The sequence below is a fragment of the Antedon mediterranea genome, chromosome 7, assembly GCF_964355755.1.
Source record: "Antedon mediterranea chromosome 7, ecAntMedi1.1, whole genome shotgun sequence".
Classification (NCBI taxonomy): Eukaryota; Metazoa; Echinodermata; class Crinoidea; order Comatulida; family Antedonidae; genus Antedon; species Antedon mediterranea.
Genome location: NC_092676.1, coordinates 16,267,233 through 16,287,847, shown reverse-complemented (window position 1 = coordinate 16,287,847; position 20,615 = coordinate 16,267,233). Strand labels below are relative to the sequence as shown.

At 32.1% G+C, this 20,615-nt stretch overlaps 2 protein-coding genes across 2 annotated transcripts; both read right to left on the bottom strand.

Annotated features, from left to right (window-relative positions):
* Positions 1-2,002: 2,002 nt before the first annotated feature.
* Positions 2,003-10,241, bottom strand: LOC140054695 (dnaJ homolog subfamily C member 8-like). The gene is made up of 8 exons (XM_072099771.1): positions 10,181-10,241; positions 9,287-9,388; positions 8,702-8,758; positions 8,091-8,157; positions 7,658-7,752; positions 7,120-7,191; positions 6,182-6,349; positions 2,003-5,728 (listed from the first exon to the last, which is right to left on the bottom strand). The coding sequence occupies exons 1-8, from the start codon at positions 10,238-10,240 to the stop codon at positions 5,612-5,614; spliced, it is 738 nt and encodes a 245-aa protein (XP_071955872.1). The 5' UTR covers position 10,241; the 3' UTR covers positions 2,003-5,611.
* A 305-nt stretch (positions 10,242-10,546) lies between these two features.
* LOC140054678 (recQ-mediated genome instability protein 1-like) lies at positions 10,547-20,582 on the bottom strand. Its single transcript, XM_072099755.1, has 14 exons — positions 20,476-20,582; positions 19,044-19,148; positions 17,672-17,818; positions 17,311-17,421; positions 16,287-16,412; positions 15,864-15,997; positions 15,337-15,550; positions 14,408-14,681; positions 13,532-13,894; positions 12,798-12,871; positions 12,537-12,653; positions 12,188-12,229; positions 11,532-11,588; positions 10,547-11,175 (listed from the first exon to the last, which is right to left on the bottom strand). Exons 2-14 carry the CDS (start codon positions 19,146-19,148, stop codon positions 11,062-11,064), a joined length of 1,878 nt encoding a protein of 625 aa, XP_071955856.1. The 5' UTR covers positions 20,476-20,582; the 3' UTR covers positions 10,547-11,061.
* Positions 20,583-20,615: the final 33 nt, after the last annotated feature.

Here is a 20,615-nt window from a genome sequence, read left to right as displayed (position 1 = left end):
ATCCACAGATGCTGTCAGGTTTTATTGTTTCATAGCAGACTGGAACAAAAAGGTTGCTAATGTTTCATACATTTTAATATTAAATGGCCAATATTAATGCAAGGTTTTGAAATAATTTGTTTATACTTGACGAGAAGAGAAGAACCAATTGAAAGTACATCTATTCAATTTTCTTTATAGCGAAAAATGATAAGTCACAATAAAAAGTAATTCATTGGCCAAGTGGTTTATCCATGGCTGCCTTTTGCATTGGCCAAGTGGTTTATCCATAGCCGAGCAGTTTATACATGTAACTGGTTCAATGGTATGGTTTCATGGCCAATTCATTTTCTGATGTTATAGTCATATAGGTTGTACTAGCTAAATACTTACCTGTAAATTAGAAAGAAAATTGTGGTCTGTATATGATATTGTCTCCCTTCAAAAAAGATTTTTTTAAATTGTTTTGTTTAATGCCATTTTAATGTCACATAATAGTTATTCACTTTTATTATTACAATTATTTAACTGAAAAATGTAATTTATGCAAAAAAATAGTTTAATTGGCTGCCAGCCAATGGGTTTTTGGTTGAATTTAACCATTTATTTTGTCGTTTTATAAGTGAAAACATTATATTTGTTGGTTTTTCTCTACTAATGTGATTAACTTTGTTAAAACTACAAAATGGACTATTTAAAGTCTGATTATATTAATCATCATGTTTGTGGGGTACAATACATTATTTAAAGAACCACAAGCATTCTGATATTTTATCAAAATAGTGCTAAACAAATGTAGATTTATCAATATTTATTTTAATTGGTCTAAGATTATATACTATTATTCAAAAGTTCAACATTTATAATAGAATTATATATTATGGTTTTTACAAAAATCATGATAATAAATCCAGTTAAATGAGGTAAAATATTGTAGTTTCACGTTGTACTTGAACTTTAAAATGAATCAATTGAGGAATCTATGATAACGTGAAAAACTCAATAATCAATTGTGGTTTATGAACAATTGTAGTAGTGTACTGTAGTCGGTATATTTTATATGAAAAATACTATTGACTAATTTTCTATATCTGTTTTACAGTATTTATCAGCAATCAAGTTATTGATTTAAAATAAATAAATTTTATTTGTAGAATGTGCTTGTTTATTTTGAGTTATCCAGTTCTGGACCTAGAAAAATGTGTATGCATAGTGAATACTGTATTTATTTGAATAACATCCTGCTTTGAATAAACACCCCAACCCATATGGATGAACCCAACCCACTATATTCTCTTCCACACAAAAAGCAAAACGCCATTCTAAACATCAGACCAGAGATATACAGTAGTACCACATTTAAAACACAGTGTTAACATATGCACTGTCATTTGCTCGTTCTATCATCAAGTGTCATACATGTTAAGGTATATTGAAGAGGCAAAATTATTTTAAGACCTCAGGAAACTAGTGGTGAGTGAGGTGATGCATTAACTCTGATGGGTAGGAACCAACTTATCTGGGTAAATAACTAGCCTGAACAGGCCCGAAATATTTTGAACTGTTTATATGCAATACAAGGGTATAATTATTATGTACTGTATTTAGATGCATTGCCGAGTATTTTCAAAAGCAAATGTTATCATCATTGTCCCTATATATATACCATAGGAGGCAATCATACAGAACAAACAACACAAATGATGTACCTAAACAAAGTCATAACATAATAGAATGTTGTGGTTTTAAATATCAATGTTCTACAATATAAGTTTCTTTTCTAACTTTGACAATAAAATGAAAGTCGAACCATACATTTAAAATAACTTCTTCACACTTTTGTATACATCAGATTTATATAATTCACAAAGAAGTCACCCTGTAATGACATCATCAGACTTTGTGAATGTACACGTAAATACTACTGAGATTAGAGAGATATTTAGAATATACTCTGGTATCCAGTATAATTTAGGCACAGCATAAAATTATAATCAATAATAGTCAACAACAAAAAAAGATGAAAAGTTCACATATTTTATTATTATTTACATTGCAGAGAAACAAGCTTGAACACTGTACCTCTCTGCAACAGCATCCTTTCTACACATTATAACTAACTATAGTTTTTAGGGCCTGTTTTTGCCGCAAAAAAATAACCAAATAATAACTGTGTGAATAAATTGCCCCTAACTTCTTTGCAGCAGAAACGAGACAAATTTTCAATACTATACTATTAAATGGCAGCATAAAAATACCGGTTAAAACACAAAACTATTAGGAGTTAGAATGCCATTTAACTGGTTAGAAGTCATTTAACTGGTTAGAATGCCATTTAACTGGTTATCACTGTGCAACTTTTAACTGAAATGCAAAAGAACAGTTATTTGATTGACAGCTGTAGTATCTAGAACACTTGATTACATTGAATTTTGGGTACAATTATTATTACGGTAATATTATTTACAATCAAACATAAATTTAGTTTAAATTTAGTCAGTTTAAAGATTATATTTTTTAAATAAACAGTTTGGCAATATGCAGCATAAACAGGCCCTACTATATGGAAAGTTCAAAGTAATCAACCATGTTCTTTATTGAATTTATTCTGATGTGGAGTAACAGCTTGCATTGTATCTTAATATACACAGTACATTGTTATAAAAAATATACATTATAATACGATCATTATGATACACGTAGTGTATAGTGTATATCTATAGCATAACTATAGCTGGACACAATTACATTAAACTTTCTTGTATTAACAGATTTGATAGACCAGTCTTCTGTGTTTTTTAATTGGAGGTAGCCATGTATAACCATAAATGTTTCTTTCCAATATATAACATACTTTAAATACCAGGGATGGATCCAGGATTTTTTTAATGGTAACAGCTATGAGTGCTCACTGGCTAAACTCAGGGGCCTCAGAGATTTTGAGGCCCCACAGCATGAGAAGTTTCAATGCAACTACCCAGTGTTGGAGGACCCCTTGGTGTACAAAACCAAGGGTCTTTCCTTCTTTGGCAAAAGAGGGAGCGAGCACCCCTAGCGCTACCTCCTGGATCCACTCCTATAGCCCTACACAATAGAAATAAATACAAAGTATACTAAACCCAGATCTTTATGTGGGTTAAATTTAAGCAGTTAAAAATGCAACTATAACTGGACGAAATGTGTCCAAATGACACATCTGCAGATTAATATACTAAACCCGGGTCCTGTATGTTGTTTTAAATTGGAAGTAGTCCTGCCATAACACTGAACAATTAAAATTAGATAATATACTGAAGATCTGCTATTAGAGGTAGCCCTGTACTTAGAAAATCTTGGATGAAATTCAAGGTGTATTAACATTGTTAGGACAAGAATTAAAAAAAAACACATTACAATAAAAGAATGTATTACCTCATAACATTGATTTTTAAATACTAGTAAACTAATTACATTCAAATAAAAACATATTAGTTTTTTCCAATTGAACTTTTTGCAGATTTTTAAAGGGCCAGTGGGTTGGAAGAATGCGTCATTTAACCATTGCCAATCATCATTACATTACAATCATTATCTCAACTCAATATAAACCATAGAGTTTTACAACTCCCTGTATAAACTATGTTTACATGATCTTTTCTCTATTGTAGTTAAATACAGTTTACACTATGTATACTGTCTACACTATCAATCTAGTTTCACAAAAAGAGTGTGATGTGCCCAAATATGGTAGTGATATGATGTCACCATGTACATATATGGGCACATCACATTTTTTTGTCACATGAATTTAAGCGTTAACTGTTCAAATAAGCTCATGTGTTGGTTGTAACTTGGATATAATTTTGATTATCTTGACTTTGTCCCATGCATGCTTCTTTAGTGTGTGTGGACAACGCTTCATCCCATGCATGCTTCTTTCGTGTGTGTGGACAACGCTTCATCCCATGCATGCTTCTTTAGTGTGTGTGGACAACGCTTCATCCCATGCATGCTTCTTTAGTGTGTGTGGACAACGCTTTAGTAACTAATTATTGCTTGATTTTAATATAGTTTATTAGATGCCAAAACATAAATAAACTTGTAATTTAATACTAATAGGTAGGAGTTTTTTGGAATTTTGGAAATACCAATGGTACTTTTCTAAAAAAAATGTGCTAAGAATGTTCACAAGCAAAATCAAGAAGGAATGTAGACACGTTGCTGATTAATCACTTTTAAGTGACTGCATTTAAATAAATAAATATTTTGCTAGTAATGCATTAAAATATTAAATAAAACAATAGAAAATATTGAAATACAAGCCAAAATGAAAATAGCCAATGGAAAGTACATCTTTGTATTGTTATATAGTAAATACAAACATTCACTTTCTCAAAATAAAAAATGTTTACTTAATTTTTTAACTCCCTGCTTAACTACACTCTTTTACAGATTATTATTATGGGCTGTCACACAAGCAAACATTTTATGGTGAAAATTGTTTACAACAATCACTTTATGCCACACATATTATGCATGTGTAGTAAGTAGGAGAAACCAATTTTTCTATTCTTAGAATGCATTAGAATGAAACAAGATTTCCTAGTAAAATATAAACATAGTTTCATGAACTTTAGCTGGATTTTACAGGGCTCCCTAGTAAAATATAAACATAGGTTTGCATGAACTATAGTGGATTTATAGGGCTCCCTAGTAAAATATAAACACAGGTTTGCATGTATTATAGCTGGATTTTACAGGGCTCCCTAGTAAAATATAAACACAGGTTTGCATGTATTATAGCTGGATTTTACGGGGCTCCCTAGTAAAATCAAAATATCGTTTGTCAAACATTATTTCTGTATTAATGATCACAATTCTTTTCAGCCAAGATGACCATAACAAATTCCATTCCAAGGTACAATAGCCGTAATCCTTTTCCAAAGTATAAGACGAGATCTGCATTCCTATTGTATACATGTTTAAAGCAAAAGCAAAACTGCAATACCATCTATCATTTAAACTCTCTGCGATTTCTAACATAATGATCAAAAGCATGATCTACTAACAGCTGACTGTAATAGCAGTAGCAGTATTTAAAACAAAAGGTATTTGATTACTAGCCAAACAGATATCAGTGACAGAAAGGCATCACATGGTATTCAAATCACAATGTTGTACTTCATACAGTATCATAAGTCTTTGAAAAATAGTCTTTATAATACGGCATAGTAGATCTATATTTTTTCTTTTCTTCTCTTCTAACCATCATTCCAACTCATGCAAACATCAACTATAATGTAGCTATAACTATTAATAGTCGTTTGTGCTCCTTCAGCAGTTAGAAACAACATTAAAATTAAACAGACTTTTGGCCACGGTCTAAAATAATGACCAATATATTGGCTAAAGTTGTATTCTGGTCTGGGATCATTTCCAAAGATTGTCAAAGATGGATCATCTCAGAAGTGTGATCCAGAAAATATGTAGGATTGTACACAAGTGACACCTTCAAAATATACAGCCGTTAATGGCTGCTTCTGGTACAAACCTACAATACCAAACTACAAAAACAAGTTCAGTATCAAAATACTTCTTATAAAGTCCTGAAAATAGTAGACTTGGCAATATGGGCTGTTACTTTATATTTCAATCATCGTTGCTCAAGTTTAGGCTTTGGTGGTCGAAACTGTCCCTTATTACTACTTTTCTTCTTTTTCTTTTTATCGTTGAAAGTCCTCCAGTTATCTACTCGTTTTGTTCGCCCATCCTAAAACAAAATAATAAGAATTTTAAATAAAGCCTTGTTGGCACTGGACTTGAAATGATAAATTTTACCAAGGTAACTTTACCCAAGCCCATCTGTAAATTTGACCATTGTTCCCACTTGAATAATTTCACGCAGTTAACTGCACGTTCGGATTGGACTTTTCAGCCGGCGTGATTATTTTTAACAAGACCATGGTCAGTTCTACTGGGCAGGCAGTGGTCAGTAAAAGTAACCATTGGACTTTAACACGGAGGGAATTGTAGCCAGTGTCCGGATTGAACTTATTCTGGTTAATTTAGCTGGCGAATTAAGTCCAGTACAATCGAGGCTTTAATATTTTTAACTACTGCTTTAGTTGAATAAATACTGTAAATGAAATGGAAAAAAAATGATTGAAAATCGTAACTATTATATAGATGCACCTTGCTAAGGTGTGATGACCTTTGAACTTACCTCCCATTCTTTCTGCCACTCTTTTTGCTTTTTTGTCTTATCTTCATTTGCAATTTCTTCCTCACGTTCTCGTTTCCTTATCTGTTGCTCTCTATCCTCTAACTCCTTACGCCGCCTCTCATAATCAGCGAACAGTTTTACTGTTGTTTTGTAGAGGGCAGCTTTATGCTAGAAAACATGTTTCAAATGCTGTTCAAATATGTCTGAGACAAATCTCTCAACCTGATCGGCATGGCAAATCACATATTCATATGTATGTTGTTTAAATAGTTTGATGTTATAAAATATTTTATGATTTACATGTACGTTTATTTATGTATGTATGTTTCAAGTACAACTAGACTTAATCAGTTTGGATATGGGTCATAATGTGGACAGATATCATAATAAAGATTTGACATTTTGAGATGTCTTGAACACAAATAGACAATGGTGACAATTAAGCTACATTAAATTATATTTATTTTATTTTAATTATTATTTTAACCATATTTATTGATGGTGATCCATTCAGCATTTGCTGATCATTTGGGACCCTCATGGTATTATTATATTAATTAACAGGCACAGAATATATTCTAAACCACCAAGTGATATATTGAAATTTAATTTTAATTTGAAACAATACAGATAAGGATATCTGTGAGAATGAGAAAAAGTCGGCCCAACCAAGATATGAAACCGGAACCTTCTACTTGGTAATGATATGCAGACATCCTAACCATTAGACCATCATGGTATTGTTCAAATTCAATTGGATAGCGACTCTTTTAACACTCTCGGCGTGGTACAGCGGAACAGTACTAGTCCCTCAATTGTACAGACATGCATTAGAGTTTATATTGTTTTAAAACATATATTACATATTTCATATTATTTTAATTTTTAAGTGCAGAAGACTTTAATATTTATAAATTAATTCATTGATTTTATCTTACCCTTTCTGGATTATCTTCTTCTATAACTGTTGATTTTCCTTCCTTTTTAAGTTTCTTCCTCTTTTCTTCAAGCTGAAAATGTATGTTTAAATATTGTCAATGTATGGCTTTGATCTGTTTTATAATGCGAGTAGAGTTTTAATCATTTCTTAGTCATTTATACTCAATGAGGGTGTGAGTTTCATTGCATACAACCCAATAGTAACTTTTCCTGTATTTAAAATGTACTCATAACTGTATTGAGTACATTTGCATCAGAGCTAATCCATTTTAAAATTATTGTTTAAGATATTTTTCAATTTTGTTTTCCTTGCAATTAGCACAATTATATGTGACGCTCAAACTAGTATATAGAATGTAGCATATATTGTTAGGCCCAGTCCAGAGCTGAGAAATTTACTGTTTTATTGAACTTGGCTCTGTCAAATAGAACAGTCAAATCATAAAATATTATTCCCATTTAACTCATAACATTCATTATTTCTACAATACCATATACTGTAATGTATGTTTTAATAATGAGTACACATTTACTTACATCAAACTCTGTTTTTTCTTTGGCCTCTTGAATAGTATTTAAAACACGTTTTCTTTGAGTTTCATCTTCTATATGCTTCATTGCCTTATTTATGACTGTTATATCAAATAAGAAAAAATGTGTATATACAAAATGTAAATAAATTGTTAGGAATTATTTTTGGAAAATAGCCTTGTCCTCTAGTAGACTAATTTAATTTTTACTAAATTACCCAAAGATAAAATTTATTGACAAAAAATCGATATTTCATAAAAAAAATTACATATTTTAATTTACTAATTGATACAATTTACAAATAATGCATGGTTTTGTTTGTGCACAAAGGATTTTTAAACTAGATGACAACATTTTTGTATAAATCTGTATTGGGTTATTCCATATCTACCATTGCTATTTATATATTATTAACTGTAAATGATAAAATAATTGTTACTTTCAAAGGCTGATAATGAACGCTCCTTGTTATCAGGATTCTTGTCTGGATGAATTAATATTGATAACTGAAAACAACAAATTTTATATCAACTTAATATTATGAATTAAAAGGCAAAATACTAAAAATTTGATGGTTATCTCAATGGAGATATACTGTAAATATACAGCTAAAACCTAAATCAAAACGTAACGATAAAGTAAAACAGCAAGAAAGGAACTAGCTTTTGATTAACACTAAACCTTCATCACTGCAGTGAGAGTAATCGGTTTTATAATGACGTACTGTAACAGAAAAGAACTTTTCAAAGATTTTAAATATTAAATAGTCTTATTAACATGATACATTAATTATTTACACACTGCATTATTAATTTTTTTAAATTAATTTATTCTTTCTCATTAAATCAACAATCACAAAAAGATCACCTATAATTTGTCAGTGACAAATTAAATGTTAGCATCAATCCACACACTATATATTACAATGACTTACTTATATTATCAATCTATTTCCTACATGTAAAAATAGAATATTTCCTAATTATGGTCAAATCAAATATAGTACAATATTATACTGCAAAAAAGTATTTAAAGTATGTGTAATGTTACCTTTCTGTATTGCTTTTTAATAGTTTCAACCTTCATAGCTGGATCTACTTGTAAAACCTACAAGAACAATTGTTTGTTGTAAGACAAACCTATGTTGTGGTTATCTCTTAATTTACAATGAATGGTTACTACAGTATATTTAATTAAATTATTACATAATTATTAGACTTGTTCTACTACAAGAACCATGGTCAAGAAGAGCATTTAACCTACCACTTGTATGGCTATAGAAAAGTGAAATTACACTCTTCCCTGGTATGGCAACAGTTTCTAGTGCTATAGCCTTTATCGCTTGACACTAGACTCGGCTGTCTAGGCAAATTTCATACTTGTATATTTTTTTGTAAGTGAAGGAATTTATACCAAAATATTCCCTTTGAAGTTAATGTTAAAATCAAATCATGTATTATATAGACTACACATGCATCAATTCAAGACCAACATTGACAAGTTTGGTCTCCATATAAGATATTTGATTACATTATACAGTAATGTGGTTGAGATTTAGTATGGCCTGGTAGGTAAAATTGGGTTAGATTTGTGAGAAAAACAGTTAATTAATGAAAATATAACTAGCATAAATACCTCAAATGGATTAAGGTTAAAGTATGTACTTCCTGGACGCAATAAACGGTCAATTTGCTGTTTGCTTGTTAAAACCGAATCCTTCTTCTCTATTTCTTTTACCTGATAAAAAAATATCAATCAATTGTTGTAGCCTACAGATGTACTGTATTTACATTCAATACTCATCTAAAGACTAGGCCTACTTTAGTTTATTTCACATTGTCATAACACTTCTTAAGATCATGTGGCTGGAGATTCCATTCTCAATTTCAGTAAATAAATGTATAATTTCTGACGTAACCCTTTCTCCCAATATATATTTATTATATAGCCTATCTATAGGCCTAGGCCTAGAAATGAATTTCAGACAATTAGGTGAAGTGGCGGATTATTGATTGATGTACAATATAGGCCTAACACATTTTTTGGAAAATAGTTATTTATTATTTTATAAATCATAGGGCCTAGGCCCTAGCTAGGCCTCTAGTCAATTAAATAGCATCATAAGACATAGATAGGCCCTAGCCTAGACAACATTAAATGATAATCATCACAATAAAGCTGGCATCAATCAAAAACATTTATTTATGATTTATGATTAATCTAGGCTAGTATAGCCTAGGCCCCTAGGCCTAGAGAGTGAGCCTAGATAGATAGATACCTGGACCATAGCTTCGGATGGGATTAGTCGGTTAGTCTAGGCCTTGTTAGGCCGGATTAAAAAGCATAGGCCAACACACAGCATGGCCATGAAATGCGCCGTGATGCTGCTGTTTGGATGTTGGCTATTGGGCCTAACTCTATCAGCGAAGGCCTGGACTCCACAATCATGACAAATTGGTATGCAGTTTTGTACCTTAGCTTTTTCTTATGTAGGACAAATTATTTAGTTATTTAGAAAATATATGCTACCTCTGTCATAAACGAAGAAAAAACCGTATCGTTTGTTGTTTCTCTTGAGGAAGCCGCCATCTTGAACGTTTTGTCTTTTTTTGTATAGAGGGCGTTGTACCAAAATTCATTTTGAAAAAGATAAACTTTTTCATGGGGGGAGAACAGCAGCTGCAGTCTTTACTTAGCATTATTCATTAAAGTTTTCTTCTTATTTTTAAAAACCTAGTAGGCCTAGTGAATATTACGTAAGTGCAAAGTTTGATATTTGTTATAAAAGAAATATGAAAGACAAATATCAAATTATTAAACTAAAGTTGATACAGGCACAAAAAAACTCAAAAATGTTATCAATGTATACAATAATTTAATTTCTATATACAGTACAATACATAATTTGAATTTAAATAAAACATACTTGTTCAGAAAAACCATGAATTAAAATAGCTATGGTTCGCTATGATGTTGTTAATTTTGCTTGGAGTTTATGACATAATGGGACGTGGGATCTCCTAGCACCTGGCTAATAGGGAGTCTTTGGAGTTTATGACATAATGGGACGTATCTCCTAGCACCTGGCTAATAGATGGTCTTTCATTTGCGATGACTTTAACCTAAATTCTACATTACATCATTTTAAGCATTGCATATGTTCACATGTATAAACATACATATACATATATATACATGTACTGCGAAGGGTATGTAAACGTAGCTCCATTTAAATTTCTGATAGGATTACGACCCGATTCACGATTCTTGATACATTTTTTCTTTTCCCTCTGGTGGCGGAGGTTGCTTTTTCTATTTTCCTTATACAGTACTTCAAACAGAATCCGAATCAGTAATGTAATTAATCTATATAAACTGTAATATAATAACTGTTATATAAGTGTATATAATTATGATTTTTGATAATCGACTTCTATAACACAAGGATGGCCAGTAAGATTGGTCTTCTTTATCACCATTACACAATGCATTTTCTTCAACGCTTCCTGGCATTCCGATAATCCCTGAGGAAAAAAAACTAAGACATTATTTTTATGTCATACCCTTTTCACATCTAACAATTGTATTTTTAGCTCCCGGTTTATTACACGTTTTTCAAACCTTGAGAAAATTGTTAGAAAGTATATTTGATTACCATAATTGGTCAGTTTAATACCAGGGCAATTACTCATGCGCAGTAACAACTCAGGACATTTCAGAACACAAAAAAACAGTCGTCTCAAGGGTACTCTATGAAATTTTTCACAAAATTGTCTGCACACTATGTAACCCTGGTTACAACTTGTTGTTACTTTTTGCAGTGTGAAAAGGTTTTAGATATATACAGTATATCTCTTATTTACTGTTTTGGTTTACTCACCGATTTAATCCGTATTGCAACCTCTTTCTTATTGTTCTTCATTTCTTTCTTCATCAACTATGAATAACAACAAGTCAAAGGAATTTGAAATTACTAAAAATATGACAATTAGATAGAAATAATTAAAACACAGTCATAAGTAGATTCTTGTCATTTGATTGGAGGATTGTGGGTCACATGGTATTAAATAAATGTTCTAGTGCACTCTTAATGATGTCATCAAGAGTGCAATGTCATTATGCGCATGAGTACTGCAATTTCATTTCAGTTCAAGTTCATTTTGTTACACAGTGAGCAATTATAGGCACGAAAGGCTGTTTTGACTGGTCATGTTCGATCAACATGTGGTGTGCACTGTTTATAATTGTTCTACTATGAGTACAAAAATGTCGCATTCTGAATGGCTCTCGCTAAAAGCACAATGAATGTTTTATATTCGTGCAATGGAACAAATTTCATTCGGTGAAAGAAAAGTTGGTTATAATCGCACCTTATGAAATTATTTGTACCATCGCACTAATTATTTGCATACTAGATGAAAATTAATATCTGTTCAAAGTCATCTTCATAATACTTAACCCCACCTATGCACCTACTCATGATTCCAATTTTGACATTTTCAATTCAAAAAGTGAAACAATATAAATGCTACTCACCATCATTTCGAGAACAGTAAATCCAATAAGTTGAGAAAGTACCTACAAAAATGAATAACAATAAAATTTATAAACAGACAATACTGTAAAAAACATTAACTATGAAGAATAATTGAACCGTGGTTAACCCATTGCCTTAATATTGGCAAACTCTCTCCAGTTTTCTCAGATACAAACTATTACAAACCGTAGGCTCAGGGTACACAAAACATTTGTGTGTCCTTTAATATAAAGGACCTACTACAGAGGAGTGCGATTGTAATAGTGTAGAGAGTGTAATTGGCTGCAGTGACATGACTTGTACTGAGTTCACAGCGCCTTGAGCAAACATATCATTGAAAAAGACTACCTTATCATCTAGGTCAACATCCAATGTTGTTTTTCCATCATCATCAGTTACTGTGGCTGACAATTTCCAACCAGAGGAGTCGTAACTCAAACCAGTAATTAATGTTGTGAAATGTCCCTAAAAAAAAAAAAAGTATTGTTTCTTTAATTTCTATCACTTATTTGTCAATGACTGTAAAAAACACCAAACCGATTTAATCAAAATTAATGAAAATGTGAGTAATAAAAAATCATGACAAAAATAAATGAGTATGTTTAATACCTTAATTTTAAAGTTTCCTTGAGTAAGTTGTAGAGATTCTTGTAGAGAAATAATTTCTGATTTTGTTGAGGTGCCTGCAACAAAACAAAAATTCAGCATTAGGAAGAGGGCTAGAAGAGGGTAGAGAAAGGAGGGCTAACGGCATGTTGATGTACAGTATAGTTCAGTTTTGTTTTAATACAAACATCATTTCTATAGTGCCTTTAACAAGATCAAGAGTTTTTATTTAAATGGTGGTAATAAATTGCATATTGTTTTTAATCAGGTCAATCTTTGAAAATGCATATTTAAATTTAAATAATAATGTCAAAATGCATTCATTTTATAGCGCAAATACTATACATATATATCCAGGTGATCTAAATTTATTTATATTTATATATGAATCCAAAGACAAATTACTGAAAAAATGTATCAATAGAGAGACAAAATAAAATAAGCAAAAAGCTAAATAAAATTGATGAAGCTAAAAAAATTCTGGGCAACATGTATGTACAAATGACGCTTTTTAAATTATTACCCAGCTTATGTTGATCAAACCATTGAAACATACTGCAGTCAATAAATCAGGGCAGTTGGTGCTTTGACCTAACCAGGTATCCATATGTACACCTGGGTGAACAGGTGTTTCAACGCAGTATGGCAAAAATGATTGGTTAACACAATGATGATAGATCATATTTTATCATTTATTTTATTATTATTATGTATTATTTAAAATCAATTTAACTTACACTGGTTCATGTCTTCTTCTTCCTCTTCCTCATCATCTGTAATTATTATAACATCTTCAACAACAGTTTCCTTTTTAACCTCCCTCTTTAAATTATGGTCTAGTCCAATGTTTGGCAGACTTGATTGGTCTGTAACTACAGACTGGGGCTGTACTTTTTGTCTATTTGGTATCACCTGCTGTACTTGTTTAGGTGCAACTGGCTTTGATTTTAATGTGTAATTTCCAAATGTAGAGTTGGAAGAACTACTGCTCCAACTTCTTTCTGTTACCATAGGTTTCGTCTCACAAACTAAACGATGTTTAGGCTTTGTGTCTTGTAAATGTATATTGTTTTCAGCGACTACTTTTGTTGTTGTCTCTCCTTAAATATATAACAGAAAAATGTTGATCAATATTGATGTAAAGCTATGTCTACACTATCGAACTAGTTTGACAAAAAAAGTGATAAGACATCATCATGTCCATATATGGGCACATCAGGTTTTTTTTTGTCACATAAAGTTAGATAGTGTAGACAGAAGTTACAAGGTCAATGTCTCCTATTTTATCTAATTAGCATTAATTAAAAGGACAAATGATTTATTATGCAGAATGACATCACTACTTTTGATTGATTCAAGGCAGGTCACAGGTAGCAAGCAGGTCGTGGCTGGACAAATGATTTATTATGCAGAATGACATCACTACTTTTGATTGATTCAAGGCAGGTCACAGGTAGCAAGCAGGTCGTGGCTGGGGGAGGTGGCTGTCAAGGGCTCTCGTCTCAGTCCTGTACCATTCAGGCCAAAACAAATTTGATATTATTGGCCAAACATTCTAATAATTTAAATATATATATAAATAAAACAATTTTAAAACTATTCATGTTCCTTACCTGGATGAAGTGCATCATCTGGAATAGATTCTAGAAGGTGGTCATCATCGTCTGGCCACTGGTCATCAGCATCTGGCCACTGGTCACCATCATCCGGCCATTGTTCATCATCATCTGGCCATTCTTCACCATTATCCTGCAATTGATGTCCAGCAGAATTAGCCTGTGATTTGCCATTGTCAGCAATATTTAAAATGTGACTATCATCTGGCCACTGGTCATCATCATCAGGCCATTCTTCATCAACATCTTCAGGCCATACATCAGCTTCATGCTACAAAATAATGACATTTTGCTGTTATATGATTGTTTAGTTGATTTTGAAAGAATAACATTTAGTGCAGTTTGAGAAAAGTGGTGAAGGTACTTTGACAGAAAAGTTTGGTCCAGTCTAGAGGGTTAGGATAGTTTTATAAAATCCTTGTAGTGCTGCCTTATAAAGTGGTAAAGGTAATTGGACGGAAAACGTTTGGTCCAGTCTAGAGGGTTAGGATAGTTTTATAAAATCCTTGTAGTGCTGCCTTATAAAGTGGTAAAGGTAATTTGACGGAAAACGTTTGGTCCAGTCTAGAGATTGGCATTTAGGATAGTTCGATATAATCATTTAGTGCAGCCTCAGAAAGTAGTGAAGGTAATTTGACACTTTTGGTTCAGTCTATAATTCTATAATCAGTTTATAATAAATTAATTTGTTTGAAATGTGCAACTTCATTGCAGAGCTATAGTGGAATTTTTTATATTTTTTAAAGCATTACACAACAGTCTCAGATTAGTACTTTTGGAAGTTTGAAAGGAGTGTTTAGCAGTCTTGATGCAATTTTTCAACAATTGAGAGTAAAAATTATTAACTAAAAAGTTAATAATTTTATTATTATCCTGTCTATTTCATACTGCTATTAATATTTAAACTTCCTAGCTTCCATTAATACCTGGATATGTGGTTTTTCCTGTTGTTCAATTTCCTTCAACTCTTGCAGTATGTCATCATTAAAGTCATCGTCATCTTCCATCAGAATGTCCTCATCAGTGGAGGCACCGTTCATTTTATTCACCAATGGTTGCTTGTCCGGCTCATTAGTAACTGGTCTTCTTGTGATTCTATCTTTGAAGTGTTCAGGAACTTTTGTTCGGCCTTCATCTGACCTACAGTAAGTCGTAGTAGAAACAAATTTAAATCAACCCTTTGACATTTCAGGATATACCAGATAATGATGTGGTCAGCCATAATGTTACTACTGTAAGCTTAGATGGATCTCTTTCAAAAATATATTTAATTTCAACTAAATATTTCCCATATCCCTTTACATTGAATTTCAATTTTATTTAACGGAGCCGGTCCGGAGCAGGCGGGAAAGACCATTTACAGGTGGATAATATCTGCTGGTTGAAGATTTACAAAACCCCTGAGTCATATTATTAATATATGGTAATGTACTACTTAATCAAATTCACTTACAGAGCTTTAGTCAACAACTGGATCTGAGAGTTAGATTCAAGAAGTGAATCCACTTCTCCACCAAGTACTTTGATGTGCTCAGCTGATAGCATTAAGACACCTAGTCTACATGTTATACTTCCCTCTATAACAACCTTCAAAGAACAAAAAAAAATTAACTCGTAGTTTGAGGATCTCGTATGCGATCAGTCGAATATGCACTATACTATACAAGCCTAGAGATGCACATTAATATTGTCATATTAATTTATGTTGAAGTAAACATTGTCATATCCTAGCAGGTTGTGAATCAATTAATTTTTTTTTAATGAAACACGACAAAAGAGGATTTAAAAACTATCTGAACAAACATTTGAGCTTTAAATCGCGAACTTCTTGCATCAAATTAATCAAGTAGACAGAAAATAAATTATAATTTTATACCTTTGTTCCTGGTAGTAGATTTGTGTTAAGACATTGTATTGGTTTATACTCCATAGCTTGTAGATTTTGATGTCCATCAGTCAAATATAACATTAGCATTCTACTGGACTTGTTACTATTTTTGAACTAAAAGAATTACAAAATGTTAAATATTAATTGCTTCTAAATTTAACATTGCATTGAGGATGACCTTTATTGACTTGACTGCTACTGTAGTTGGTCACCATAAACAGCAGTAGCTTTAGTCATTCTTTCAAATTTGAATAATTGTCATCTAACTTACTGTATGTCGACCAGGAATGCTGACAATGACATAAGCCTGAACTGTGTTGATATAAAATAAGCACTTCTAGTGACTGAACGCAAGATGCAAAATATGTTGACATAAGCGCGTTGAGTTGAACATGTTCTATCTTTTCTGGGACTGAATGTAATGATCACTCTCGCATACTGGTTCTAATATAACTATGAATCACGTCGCATGTGCAGTATAACTCTCAGGGTAAAAGAACTTTTGTTTATAGATCAACTAAACTATGGAATTCTCTACCAAATAACATAAAATCAGAACTCCATATGTATTTGGCAACTTTTAAACCTTCACTATAGAAATCATATATGTATTAACCTTTTTTCCTTCACAATTGTAAATAGTTTTATATCTGTTTTCTTTCTTTTTGTTTTTCTTTTATATTTTATTTTTGTTGTAAATATGTTTACTGAACCACTTTGGAAATCAGTACATTTGTATTGAAAGTGTATTTCAGTTTAAAGAAAGAACAAATAAAAATAAAATAAAAATATTGTAACCATTACTAGTTACTACAGTGAGTTTTAGTGTAGTCGACATAAGTGCTCCGACCCTAGTTCCTTTCAGTATAGTTGAGTTGCGGTGAGTTACCGTGTCGACATAATCCCAACTTGTCCTCATAAACAGATGAAACAGAGGACATTTATATAATATAAGGCCCTCTACAGATGTAGTCAGGTGATCATTTAGTTACACTACAGTCCATAATCTTACCTGTGTTTGTGTTGGTTGAGTAGCTGTAACTAGCACATTTTCATTCACTTTTCCTTTTGCTTGCTGTAGTTGTGAGTAGGCGGATTCACTTACATCCGCAATAGAATTCATCTGATAATAAAAAAAGACATTGTGAAACATATATAATAATATGAATGCAGTTTGCTATGCAGTATTACAGTATGTGCCAATATTTTCGCATACACAATTTTTACGACAGTTAAATTCTAGCCCAAGTCTAATATTCCTTATAAAGACCTACAGAGAAATGCATTAGTCTTCACAGTTTATAGCAGAGAATTAAACATATGTGATTGATACAGCTTTCAAAAAAGTTACAAGAACATAAATGACTCTATACCTGCAAGCAGTATTTTCCCTTTAACTCAGTTTTCACTTGCTTATTGATTCCATCTGGCAACACTGGGGGCGCTATTTCAGAGAGATCGGAACCTAGCCATTGCTCATACACTAGATAATTCAGGTTGTTGTCATTTAAAACTTGTCCCTGCAATTAAATGGTTAATGCTATTTATGAATCAGGCACTAGGATTAAACAAATGCATACACTTTGTTGTCAGCTACTGCAATTTGAAATACATGTATGATGAACAATCAACAGACAACTTTTGGCAACTGTAATACTTGAAAAAGCCTGGGTGTATGACCCACTTTCATTTTAATGTGCAATCTGTGTATTCTTTTAATTAAACTGTATAAGCAACTTTTGATAAAAGTTAGGATGTTAAAATTGTGTTATTACTGGTTAAAAGTTGACCAACATCCCACACATTCGAAGGATTTTGATTTTCACTGGCAGCCTAATATGCATTTGCTACCATTAAAATCAGAACTTCTTTCATGTAATTGGTGAACTGGGCTCAAAGATACTGTACATGCTATATGGCATATTCGATAGTAGTGGCCAGAGAGTTCCATACAGTACAGTAGGCCATTGTTTATTATAACTACTGTATGGGTCCACTTATTATTTTTTGTCACTAATTATAATTAAATACTAAAAAAACACTTTCAATACCAGACCTCCCATAAATGAAATATAGGTGGTTTTATGAAGTCATGTGTAAATTAAGAGGGGTGCTATTAAAAAAATGTAAAGATATGGCAATAATTAGTAAACAATGGTATCCCGCATTCAAAAGGTCGGAAAATGAGGTACCAACTTATTTAATTCACAACAATGCATGAAATTCTGATAATTATAATTATCTTTCAAACAATATTATTATTAGTATGGTTCTAGAGCCTAGTTTTAGTAGAAAGTTGTCAATTGTATGACCCACCATGTGCATCATACCTTATGAATACCATGACACACTCCTACAAAAAATGACTTACCTTTAGGCGACCATTTTGACGCATCGTGACCATTGTGTTCATAATATGGTGGGTGGTAAGGTGACAGACATTGACACATTGTTCATTGATGTAACATACTATCTAGGTTTTTTGTTTGAAGCACCCCTGTGTCAATAATTATTTACAAAATGACACATCCATAACGCACCTCTCCTGGAGGTTGTATACTGCGGTGGGTCATACAATTGACAAGTGCATAATTTTACATTTTTTACATATATTCTTATTTCACAAAAAAATTAGAAATTGCAGGAGAGCGGTTAGACAACACAAAATATCAAGAAACTTTTACGATTATCTGGAGGGTTGGGACAGGGCGGTATACCTCTCCCTGGTTGGGAGGTGTGTCTTACCTGATGTTCAGATTTAATCCAGTCCAAGCAAGCTTCTACCCACTCACTATGTACTTGTATGTTATATTGGGCCTTTAACCAGCCCTTCACTTGTGCAAGTGTCATCTGTGAAATAGAAATATGTGAGTCAATATTCCATGCATGGTACAGTATTTTGACTCACCAATGTATACTTTACTAGTGAACTAGAACAACTTTAATATTAACTCTGAAAACCAACATAAACGCAGATTAAAAAACGAGGGAAAGAGAGCATACACGACGGGCCTGCCTAAAACTGCACTACAGTACTTCTGCGAAATATTTTACAGTAAGTATGCATTACAACAAATTATAATATATAGATACTGTAAATTAATTTTACACACTGTTTAATATTTTATGATGGATTTCTTATTTTGAATACCTCGTCTCGTTCCCTTCTTCCAAAATTGTTAGTTTTCCATGGAATGCTAATTTTAATGATTTGAGAGTTTGAGAGACCCAAATTAATTTTATTACTTTATATTAAAATTATTTGTGGCGATCTTCCGGCATAATGCAAATAGTTTTAAAGATGCATTTTCCCCACCTAAATCATGAAAAATAAAGATTTATAAAATCAGTCTTTGAACCTAGGCTATTTTGGAGTTTAAATGTCATGAAGTTATTCACTTTCACATAGACAAAATTAACAGTGAGTTAAATTTTTAAATTTACTCACAGACAATTCGACTATTTGTGCTTTAAATTACAGTTTTTTATGAAAATAATTTTGTTGGCGATCACATTTTTGTTAAGTGAATAATTTAACTATTAGCAAATGTGACATTAATAAAATGGAATTATTATTTTAAAAAGGTAAAATTGTATTGAAAAAATTATTTTTTCCATACAATTTTACCTTTTTTTTAAAGGTTCGCCGTGGCTAAAGATACAGTACCGAGATTACAAAAGTATAAATCTATGTAAATTACAATATTTAACACAAGTATAAACTCAGTAAATAATATCAATCAATATAATAAATGATATGATTTAATAATATATGAATTAATTTATACGCCGTGCCGTGGCTACCTACAAACAACCAAAATGAACGCCTCTCTCTGCTGATGAGACGATAAGACCCCTCCGTCCGCCCTCAAAACCTTTCTTGGAAAATGGTTTGGAAAGTGGTGAGAAAAGACGATGGGATTGGTACGTGGTCAATAAAGAAGGTGCTGAGCAAAAACAAAATTGGCTAGGCCTACCTCGCCTAAAAGGGCTAGGCCTAGTCGTTAGTTAGAAGGATCAGTTACTGTTGTCGGTCGGCCGATGGAGACAAATCAAATCTACTTTCCTTCTTTACTCGTGACTCTTGACTGCTCAAGTTCTCAAAAAAGCATGGCTTGGAGAAGTGAGTTTTGGCTAGAATCACAAATCAAGTAAACAAAAACTAACATGTAGTTACCTTTTTAACAAAACGCTAAATAAATAAATGGTTCATTAATCTAAAACGATTGTTCAAATATCAGAAAAATGTGGGGTTTTTAATGTTGTGATTTTAAACGGCGCGGGGACCATTTTATTTCAATTCAAATTGAGGGCAGC